This window comes from Morus notabilis, unplaced genomic scaffold, assembly GCF_000414095.1.
Source record: "Morus notabilis unplaced genomic scaffold, ASM41409v2 Scaffold1703, whole genome shotgun sequence".
Classification (NCBI taxonomy): domain Eukaryota; kingdom Viridiplantae; phylum Streptophyta; class Magnoliopsida; order Rosales; family Moraceae; genus Morus; species Morus notabilis.
Genome location: NW_010365457.1, coordinates 5,500 through 17,024, shown reverse-complemented (window position 1 = coordinate 17,024; position 11,525 = coordinate 5,500). Strand labels below are relative to the sequence as shown.

The following is an 11,525-nucleotide window of genomic DNA, read 5'->3' as shown; positions in this document are numbered from 1 at the left end:
TCATTTGGTAAAATGTTATAAGGATCATGAATTAGTGAATTTTTGAAATTAATCCCATTTTTTATTATACAGTCTGTCAATGAAAATTTCCTTTTCTGGTATGTCCCTCCCTGCTTCCACCCTTCTATCTCTCTTCCTATTATTTTCCCTTCTCTATAATAAATAATAAAATATTTTCAGACTGAAACACCCAGCACAAGATAAATAGTTTTCCTTTTATTTTTCTTCTTTTTCTCTCAACTTTTATTGTGTCCCTCTTCTTCACTGCACTGCGATGAGCATGAGCAAACAAGAGGAGAGATTTTCTGGAATGGAATCTGTCTTCTCAGGTCCGTGAACACTTCCCATTGTTGTTTTTATTTTTCTCGCTTTATTTGGCTTATTTATTTATTTATTTATTTTCTTTTGTTTTCCATTTTGCTGCTAATCATGGTGCGATTTTCTCTGCGTTTCTTCTTCCATTAGACAATGCTTGCATGTTAACAACCTCTTTCCCATCTGGGCTTGCCTATTTTTCTCTCTTTTTTGTTTTTCTCATTTTCTCTGGTCCTGCATTGCCTTTACAGTTGGCAATAATGTATGCTCTTCAGGCCTCCAAAAATTTTCTGGGGTTTTCTTTTCAGTGCCGTACTTCACTGTTTTAGGCCTTAGCCAGCGAGAAATCTAAAAATTTATTTGCATTGTTTTAGCGTCAGTCTGAAACTTGAAAGTAATGATTTAATCACATTTTGATTAGTAGAATTACTACCATAGCAAGAAATTCCGGATAAAATTCTAGGGAGGTGAGTGGGGATTTTTTTTTTTTTCAGTGTCAGAAGTTAATCTCATTTGCTTGATGACAATGTGTGTGTGTGTGTGTGTACGAGCGCTCACATGGACATGACATGCCATGTTTTTTTTTTTTTTCCCTTTCTAAATCCGGGGGGCCCTTTTTGATAATTGTGATAGTTTGGGGGGATTTCGGTGTGCTTCTTCATCACTGTTATCTTGATGGAGTATTTTGGTAAAATAGTATATTATTTGACCAGTCACTCATATTCAAATAGTCAAATAGAACTTTGGCTTTTGTAAATATTTATTCTTTTGCGTCCCTGTGGAAAAAGTATAATGTAGCATAAAGTTAATATCTAATTCACGAGAGAGGGATGAGATGGGATTCTATCAATGTGTGTTTTGGGAATTGAGATGAAATAGAAAACTGTGTTGGCTTATGATGTTGAGGTAAATAAGTTTGTCTTCCAATGGACAAAACATTCGCCAATAACTCTTCCTAAATGAGTCCCTAACGTAGAATTTGTAGCGGAAAAACGAGGGGGTTTTGTTTGCTCATAGCAACCATATGTTTCTTTCTTGGAGCATATGTGATTCAGACTTGCGGATTTTTCTCATGAAATTCATTTTCTAAACCACCAAATATGACTTTTGATGTCCAGGAACTTTAGATTTTTGCTTTTTAACTTGTGAATGAGCTTCTTGTGGACCTATGACAACGATGTTCTTTTTCTTACCCTTCTCAGGTTCTGCGCTTGATCCAGATAAGTGTAGCAGGCTAAGCTTGGGAGAGCAGATAAAGCTTGTTCATGAGATCGCTCATTGCTCAAAAGATGCCCCGGAGTTGCTCCGTGCCTTTACCCGCAGGGAGCTTCTCAAAATCATTTGTGTTGAAATGGGTAAGGAGAGGAAGTACACGGGATATTCAAAATTCCAGATGATAGAACACCTACTAAAGTTAGTCTCACAGAGATCCAAGAGGAGCAATACTGATAGCTTGACTGCTATTTCGCCGGGAAAAATTCAAGTTCAAACTAAAAGGCAAAGGAACATAGAAGCTCCACTTCAACTAGTCAATGAGCAAGATCTTGCCACTAATAAAGTGGAACATGCTAATCTTCGGCTCTGTGAGAATGTTGCTTGTAGGGCTAACTTAAGCTTAGAAGATGCTTTTTGCAAAAGATGTTCTTGTTGCATATGTCATCATTATGATGACAACAAGGATCCTAGTTTGTGGTTGACCTGTGGGGCCGACGTTGTTGGAGAGAACAACTCGTGTGGAATGTCGTGCCATCTGGAGTGTGCTTTGAAGCACGAAAGATCGGGCATTTCGAAGAAGGATTGCTCTACTAAGTTGGATGGGAGCTTCTATTGTGTTTCCTGTGGAAAGATCAATGATATTATGAGGTAATTAAGCTTCAACTTAATATGCACAGGTAACCTATAGGGGTTCTAGCAGATGAGGTGGATGTCAATGTCCTTGGTGGTTTTTGGCAAACTTAAAAAATCTAAAATGACATCTAAATGATTAGTGCTTTAATAATTACTCTTCATACAGCACAACTTGAATACCAAAATGATTTGCAAAATCTAAATCTTCACTTAGCATTAAAAAGTTGGATGAAAATATTATCCTCAGCTTTTATCATTGAGAGGGCGATCTTGTACTTTGCAGAACGTGGAAGAAACAACTGTTGGTTGCCAAAGAGGCAAGAAGGGTAGATGTTCTATGTCTACGGCTTTCTCTATGTCACAAGATTCTTTTTGGGACAGAGAAATACAAACAAGTGCAGAGAATAGTCGAAAGCGCTGTCAAAATGCTGAACAAGGAAGTGGGACCTTTAGATCAGGTTTGTGCAAAGATGTCGCGCGGCATTGTTAACAGGCTCTCTTGCGGTTTTGAGGTTCAGAAGATGTGCTCTTCTGCAGTAGAATATTTCGACTCCATGTTTTCATCTGCTGACCCTAGCTACATGGGGAAGAAAGAGCTCGCAACAAGTAAGCTTCTTTCTTTAATTTCACCAGTTGAAGACTACTCACAAAGTATATACATATAGGGCATACAATTCCATGCAAATAGATATCTAGTTGGTAAGATTTGTAGCCTTTGACACAAAGGGGTTCGAGTCACCGGCTCAGTGATCCACGGTGAATTAGAGCACACCAATTCCAATATTACAATAATTTACCATATTGACAAAGATTAGAATTGAAAATCCAGAAATTACATTGTATCTAAATTAATGCCAAGGAAATTAACTTCTCCTTTTAACTTGCATGGAACATGAGATTCCTAGGTTCTGTGAGAAAAATTGAGGGGATCTTACATTTCGCTCTCTCTCTCTCTCTCTTTTTGTGTTGCTTATTGATTACAATTTGTTGTCTCAGTTTGTGAGATACAGTTAGAGGAATTGTCCCCTACTTCGGTGATGATTGTGTTGCAATATGAAGATCATCTGCTGAATGATGTACTAGGCTGCAGGCTATGGCACCGCAAATGTGACATGAGGGATTACCCCGAACAACCCTCTTTCATTGTATTTAAGCCGGAGAAGAGATTTAAACTCACCAATCTCCATCCTTCAACAGAGTATTCCTGCAAGGTTTCTTTGATCGGCAGCCGAGGAGTCTTGGGCGTTTGGGAAGCTAAATGGGTCACGCCTGCACTGTCTGAAAGTCCTGATGCTGCGTTACGTAATCAGCATGAAAAGGAAGAAAACATGGCATTTGGTCAGAATCATTCTCAAGCAGAATCAACCAACTCTAGTGACAATAAACTTGCTTCCAAAGACCATCCTGCAAAGCTCCAGTTATTGGACGGCATCACCAAGAAGAAGATTAAAGGGTTCCACATGCCGCCTTCTTTGACGATCACCCCATCAGTCTCACCTTTGACACCTTGTAAATCGGACAGAATGCGGAAAGTTCCTTGTCCGGTTAGTGGAAAGAGATCTGAAGAGAGTGATTATGAATATTCTGTGAGAGTAATCAAATGGCTAGAGAATGAAGGGCATATAAATGCAGATTTTAGAGTCAAGTTTCTTACTTGGTTCAGCCTCAAAGCAACTAAGCAAGAGAGAAGAGTGGTCAGCGTTTTTGTGGACACTTTTGTTGATGATCCGCCAAGCTTGGCTGGGCAGCTTACGCACACCTTCCTGGATAAGATTGGCTGTGAGCAAAAACCAATTTCTAGGTATGGGTTTTGCACAAGTTTGCGGCACTGAATTTCAACGGGATATTTTGTTTTTACTTTCGGTTCCAATCTTGTCATTCCTACCTATTACTTCTCCTCTGGGCAGTAACGAGGGATCCATTGAGATCGATTGAAAGTGAGGACATAAAAAATCTTTCATTTTATGAAGGAAAAAAAAAAAAAAAAAAAGGAAAAGGACTCGAGGTGCTTTGTTTAAGGGAGAGGAAAATATGGTTCTCCAAGTCACTCACATCTAGACACAAAAAAAAAAAAAAAAAAGGAACGTTTTAGGCCATTGGTTCTATGTTTTACTTTGTTGGTGACTTTTACTGCATTTTGAATTTTGTGCATACGTATGGATTTAGATTTTGGTCATTTTGCTCAGAGAATTGACTATTGCCAACAGACTTGGGACACTATTTATCCCCCAAAAAAAAAAATGATACAAACACTTTTTTTTTCAAGTGCATATGGACAAGATTTCTATCACTTACTCTTACTCTTGATTAATAATTTTTTAGTCAAATAATTATATTAACAGAAAGGTATTAATCAAGAATCGAGAATGAGAAATAAAGATCCACTCCTAAAAAGAAAACATGAACAGCCCAAAAAAAAAATTTGACATTGAATTTTTTACTTTTAGCCAATTATGAGAAAAAATGGTGTAAAAGACTAAATGCTAGAACACCCTATTAATTGGATACATTTTTGGGGTAACTTTACAGTCCTTTCAAGAAAGATTTTGAAGAGACAAGACACAGACGGGGGGAAAAAATAGAACTCTATAGTTGCAATGCAGTCACTTGAGCGTGTTCTATGTTAAAAGCGGGCTTAGTAACTGGCAGCCACCTAAAGATTTTACATTTTCGGGAAAAAAAAAAGGAATAAAAATAACAATACTACATGATCACGTCACAGAATCTTGATTTTCGAGGATAACCCTTTAATTGCCTCTTGGCATCAAGCGCTGCACTAGTACCAAACAATAAGCCCGTCCAAGGCTTTCCATCTTTTGGCTAGTACAGATCCATTATTAAAACGACATCCTGCAATGTACGAGAGCAACTCTCATGCACTGGATTCGTCCTTATTGGCTTCATCGAAAGAGGCCGCTAAGTACTCCGCAAGGCTTGGCTGAGAGCCGGACTTGCTCGTAGAATCCGAAACTTTGGCTTTCTTGGCGCCAAGTGATCTTGTGATCCAGGATTTTGATGAGTCAGGGGTGCTCAAACTACTCAATGAAGCATCCACCTCCCTCCAAACAACAGGCTCCAAAAACTTCCAAGCATCTTCGATCATTGACTCGTCATAAAACCTCTCTGGCCCCAGCTGTCTGTCCATTGTAAAGTGGCGACCAGCAGAACCTGGACCTCGCCCTCCTCTCCGACCTGAACCCGGACTCGTGCTACCACCATGCCAGCGACCCCCACCTCTTCCCAAACTAGGACTAGGACTGCCTCCACGTCCCAAACCAGGGTTTGGACTGTGGTTGTGCCAGTGAGCCCTACCTTGACCAGCATTGAAAAAACTACCCGTTGGACCAATTCGAGGACTCGGAAACCTACTCCCTCTTGGTTGATTGGAAGGAAAGTTATAATAACCTGCCGCACTGCCGGGTCCAATCGAGGGATCCATATTGCCTTGATGCATGTTAAACGGCCTAGACATTCCCAATTCGCCGCTCTGGGAAATGGGGTCGTGACCAAAACCTTGTGGCTGGTACATTCTTGGATTGGGTGAGTAATTGCTCTGAAACTGATGAGCAGGACTCATTCCGGCGTACCTGGGTCCTGCTAAATTTACACTTAGTGAGAGGGGAAATTAAGGATGAAATGTAAAGAAGAAATGCAGACAAAATTGAGGCTCTTGGTGCCAAATACTTGGCATCAAACATCCAAAATGTTATTGTTGTTAAACAAATAATCATAGCTAAAAGAAAAATAAAAGGAGAACTGTTTGAGATGAAACAATACAAAAGAAGGCCAAACATAATTTTCCCTCTGCCTTAAATATTTGCATAGCAACCAAAGGAACTAATAAGTCACTCGTGGTTTCCTTAAGAGTTTCAGGTCCTCAGTAGTTTGGGGAAATCTATTGGTTCATGCCTCGGTGAAAAGCAGGCGATTAGATGTCCCCTAAGGCTTGACAAGTACTTTCTATAACTCGCCAATTAACAGTTGGAGCCAACCAACCAAAAACACACACATTTCTCTCTAATAGATCAGAAAACTGTTTAATGTTCACCAGCAAAACCAATTCATAGAGACTGAACAAAGATATGAAAAACACTGTACAATTGCTTCATCAAAAAGCTACAGGTTCTTTTGTGTGTGTGTGCATGTTTAATACATACACACACACACACACACACACACATATATATATAAAGCCAAACAAAACACATTACCTGAAAAAGGAGATGGGGATCTCAACATGGGTGAACCACTGTTAGCTGGGGGGGTTACATGATGAGAGGAAATCGGGTCACTAGTATTATTCCTCCTCTTGTTGGCAGAGAATGCTGCCATAGGATCTGTGTAGAAATCAAACCTAGACGTTCCGTGTGATTGCTCGGGAGGCGGAGCTGCTGCGGAGGTCTCGACCAATGGATTGGAGAGGTAACAAGGCATTGCAGGAGCTTCATTGTTGTCAGAATTCACAGACTGAGCAGCGGCTTCATGACGCATTGCTCTCAATCTTTCTCTTCTTTTCTCCGATTCCTCCATGGAAGTTGAATATCTAATAGTTGTCACAAGACCATTCATTAAACCATGAAAATGACATCAAGACTGATCCAATGTTAAGAAATTCTGCAGAATTTATGTACGCATTATGCAAAAGATGTTAACAACTATTGTATTGTACATAACTTCTCCTCCGCGTGAGAACTTATCTACTGACACTCAATTGAGAAAAAAAAAGAACAACACACACACACAATCTAACTGAGATCAACAATTTAGTTCCTAGAAACTAATTCGCTGACTTAGCCAATAGAGAAAGGATGAAAATGAGGAAAACTTTATGCAAGGAATCATACTTTTACTTTACTGGTAGAGCAAGTGTTTTTAACCGTTAAATTAAATTTTTAAAGGTCGGATCTATGGGTGTCCCCATTAAAATAATGCAACATATGACATAAAGGTGCTCTCATAGATCCTATCATTAAGAAGACAAAATACAGGTAATCCTTTCTCCCTCTGAGTTTCGGATTGTGTTTGGCAGACTAATTGACCAGTCCAACCAAAGTTGAATGCTAAACCGCAGTTAAATAACCAGCATATGTAGAGGATTGCAGTATTCAACCAAGGTTGATTTTTTTTATTTACTTTCTATTTATATTTTATTTTATATATTTTTTTTTATTTATGTGAGAGGGAGAAAGGAAGGAAGGCCTTCCTTACCAGCCTATTTTTAATACATAGCAAAGTAAAACACTTTTAGGAATCAAAACCACTAAAAACCGGTAATAAAAATAAGACTAGTTGTGATAAGATATAAGAGCAGTTGTTAACTTTTGAAATATAAAAGTAACTGATGAAATGCAGTTATCGTAATAAGGGAGAAATTATTGAAAATGTTTGAGAATGAAACGGAAGGAAAATTTTTTAATAACTATTCAAAAGTAACTGTCTATATTAGCAGACAACTGCAATCAGGATAATAGTCATAAGATTTAACATTAAAATGATATTAAAATATATCTTTTAAAGAATAATGAATATGAGAAAGAGTAAATTATGAGGAAAGCTTTTTTTTTTTTTTGACTTATGTGGAAAGTTAAGTAATGTAGCATTTAGAAAATCATTGACATTTCTGTTATTTAATGATAAGAAGTTGTCATCATAAAAACTAGATAATATGAGTAAAACTTTAAGAAAAGAACTATTGAAACACCCTTATGGGGAAACTATTTAAACTCTTACATGAAGAGACTAGTGAAACTCAAGAGAAAAGAATATTACACTGACGAAAGAAAATTGTAATGTACGAAAATAATATCAGTTGTAACAAAACAGAGAGAGAAAATCTAAGAGTAAAGTATAACTATAATACAAGACAATGGCATAGGTTATTACATACAGATAGACAACAACAAGTGTGGCAGAATGTGAGTCAATTAGAAAAATCAATTAGGTAAAGGAACAAGAATAAAATCTTGGCATAATGCAACAAGTGCAGAAACTAACTGAAGAAAAACCCAGATAAACATGGATAAACTCAAAGATATTTCAAGAAAAAAATGCCATATAGTGGGAATACATATGGATTACAGAAGAAACTCTAACCAAATCTAGTTACCAAACAAAGAAAGAGGAAAAAAAATCCTAATCTATACAAATCATCAAAAACCATTCACACAGTGCTCAATACAAATACTTGATCAGTAACATATTCAGGTCAGTATCAATATTACAATACTATTATAGTATAGACATAAATTAGTCAGGAAAACATAAAAGAAATTGTAGAACTTCACTATTTTCTAAAGTAACGGGAAGATAATCAATACATCATACTAAAACAATTAAATTATGCAAAGTAATACCATACTCTACCTGTATTACCCAAAGAGAAACCAAATTTACATAAACAAACTTCTGAATGTAGAAAAACAAATTCTTAAAATAAAGCAAAATATGAACAAGCGATGATAAAAAAAAAAAAAAAAAACTTGTAAATACATGAGATGAGACTCAAACCGAGAGGATCCAATTAGTGATTAAAGGCAATGCTGAGTTAAAACCGTACATAATCACTTCCAATCAAGGGAGATTGGAGATATCACTCAGCTGAAAACAAGAGTTGAACACAACTTTCAAGATAAACTAAAAGATTGAAAGGAAAAGTAGCATATATATTTTCCATAGGCAGGCAGAAGAGAAACAAAATCAATTAGACAGACAGAAAAACCACCACAAAGGTTACAAGAAAACGGTCACAAAGGATTCATATATGGAAGAATTAAGGTTACATAATACACCTAAAAAGAGAGAATTTGTTAGATTTTCCAAACAAACATATCGAAAGTTTCAATAAAATCAGAGAGAGAGAGAGAGAGAGAGAGAGAGAGAGAGAGAGACCTTTTAAAACTCAGGAACGCGGGGACCAGAAGGAGAGCAATCGAAGGTGATGTTACTTCCTCGGGGGTTTCTTTGAAACTCAGCAGAACTCTACTCTCAATTCCTCCGATTTCATTTGTGCGAATTAGGGCGTGAACGGAAAGTATTATTCGGAGATCAAAGACGAGAACTTTACCAGATTCTTAGACGAGCGCATCGAAATCGAAGAAGAAGATTTGCTGCTGCAAAAGCGGGTTATAGTAGCATCGCCGGAGAAGGAAGAATCAAGGCATGGCCACCGACGTCGTTCAAAGGGCGCTCCACAAGGAGAGGAAGGTCGTCACTTGTCTGGGCTCGCACCGGAACGGTTGTTCTTTTTTTTTTTTGGGTTCTGCAGAAAAGGGGATTTTGTGCTGTCTTTTTCAACAATGACGATGAAAAAAAATTAAAACGGCGCGTCGTCTGAATTGATATAGGTTTATTTTCAAAAAAAAAAAAAAATATATATATATATATATATCGGTTACGAAACGACGTTTGTTTTTTTACCTGTAATTATGTAAATGAACGACGTCTTGTTTACCCAAAAGATGGTGTCGTTTTACCATCAGAGAGAACGACATATCGTTTGTTACAGGAACCGTACAGCTAGATTTCATTCCATTCTACTTTTCACACGTCCGCAGTCCGCTTTTAAACTACCCCTCCTCTAAAAATTAAAAAAAAAAAAAACCCTTACAATTAAATTATATTTTTTTTCTCTTTTTTACCCACACACCAATCAAACTATTCTTTTTTTTTCTCACAAGAATTTTCCTTTTTCAACCATATATTTTCCCTCGTCGATTCGTATATTCTTAATCGAATAGATTTAAAAAAAAAAATGAATTCGTAGAAATTTTATATATGATCAATGTATAGCCAAAGGAAGATAAAGAAACCTATATATGAATATATAAATCGTATTTAATTTAAACCTTATACACGAATTTGTAGAAAGTCATCTATTCTTAAATGAAGAGATTTTTCTGTTTCTACAAAATGAATTCGTAGAAATTTTCTATATGGTCAATGTATAGTTTGTACGACTACTTTTGCATGCTCATATAATTCAAGTCATATTTAATTAATTGAATATGTAAAACAACAAAAATTGAATAAAAAAGGAATTGAAAAAATAAATAAACAACGTTGTTTTTTGTGGGAGGCTTCTGTTATGATGGAACCTATCCCTATTGTTTTGAAAAGTAAGGCATAATAATTTTTAAAAGAAAATAATCTTTTTTAAGTAGAGTGTGTAATAAGTAGTTTTTTAAAATATTTTTGTTTTAAAAGTAATTTTATAGATGGGTAATTTATTAATACGAAATTTTATTAAAAAAAGAATGTGTGAAAAATAGAATGGTGGGTGTCCATACACACACCTTTTTATTTTTATTTTTTTTAATATTTTACACATTTGCCTCCTTAACTTGTATAGTTTTAGTAACTTACTCACCAAATTTTTAATTTTAATAAGTTGTCCTCTTAACTTGTAAAATTGTTGTAATATGCTCAATTTTAACAATAATTGTGTTAAATTATTATAAAAAAAATACATTTGACGAAAATTTTTAATATTACAATTTAAATGTAACACAAATCTTTTAAATTCTCATCTTTTAATTCCTTAAATTTAATAAAAAATTTGAACATATTTAGTAAAATATGGCACATTATAATACTTTTACAATTACGGGTTGATTGTCAAAATTAATAATTTAGGAAGTAATTTACTAGACAATGACACGTTTGGAAAGCAATAGTGCTAAAAACATTTTTTTTTAATAATTTGACAATTTAAAGCCAGTCATTTTTTGGATGGATAAAAGTAATTCATGTTTTTTTTTTTTTTTTTTTTTTTTTTTTCCACTGGTATCTTTCTACCTGGAAATAAAATGTGGGTTTTTTCCACTTTTAAATATCAGAGTTTAAGAGTCCCTTTAATTGACTAATTTCAATTTTTAATTCGAATTGAGATGTAATTTTATATGAGAATTTTTTATTATAATAAAAAAATTAAATATAACTATTTTAAATTTTTTTTACTGTAACAAAACTTAAATTCTAAATTTAAATGAACTGAGCCTAAATGTTATTTACTTGAGAAAAAAAAAAAAGTAAATCCGTGTAGAACTTTGTCGCTTACGGTAAAGACATGACGTTTACTAAAAAAAGTCATGTTACCCAAATCTCCTAAACGGCATGTCGTAAATGATATATAATATTATATATTTGAAAAAATACTCACACTGCAATAAGGTATCTCCCGCAGTACGAAACTTCCCAAAAAAAAATGAGATTTTTACAGTACGAAATAATAAACATACTACCGATAAAGTATAAAAAAATATCTTATCAACAGAGATGTTATTTGAATCGTTACATCTTATTTTATTAATTTTATATAGTTTTAATTAGTATTTTTATCCGCGCGTTACTTCAGGGAAGACTGT

General features: G+C 35.3%; 2 protein-coding genes across 4 annotated transcripts; one reads left to right on the top strand and one right to left on the bottom strand.

Moving 5' to 3' along the window:
• Positions 1–205: 205 nt before the first annotated feature.
• On the top strand, positions 206–4,243 carry LOC21384519 (VIN3-like protein 2). Its single transcript, XM_024172248.1, is given in 5 exon segments — positions 206–329; positions 1,518–2,178; positions 2,447–2,769; positions 3,160–3,949; positions 3,951–4,243. Coding segments are annotated over 5 exon segments (1,977 nt in total). The 5' UTR covers positions 206–274; the 3' UTR covers positions 4,099–4,243.
• Positions 4,244–4,645: 402 nt separating this feature from the next.
• On the bottom strand, positions 4,646–9,451 carry LOC21384518 (protein SICKLE). Of its 3 annotated transcripts, XM_024172247.1 has the most exons (4): positions 9,227–9,451; positions 9,052–9,141; positions 6,375–6,706; positions 4,646–5,760 (listed from the first exon to the last, which is right to left on the bottom strand). In XM_024172247.1, the coding sequence occupies exons 3-4, from the start codon at positions 6,691–6,693 to the stop codon at positions 5,036–5,038; spliced, it is 1,044 nt and encodes a 347-aa protein (XP_024028015.1). In that variant the 5' UTR covers positions 6,694–6,706; positions 9,052–9,141; positions 9,227–9,451; the 3' UTR covers positions 4,646–5,035. The 3 variants fall into 3 exon arrangements, with proteins under 3 accessions (XP_024028015.1, XP_024028014.1, XP_010106355.1); XM_024172246.1 differs by having other exon boundaries at positions 9,052–9,451; XM_010108053.2 differs by having other exon boundaries at positions 4,649–5,757; positions 9,052–9,451.
• Positions 9,452–11,525: the final 2,074 nt, after the last annotated feature.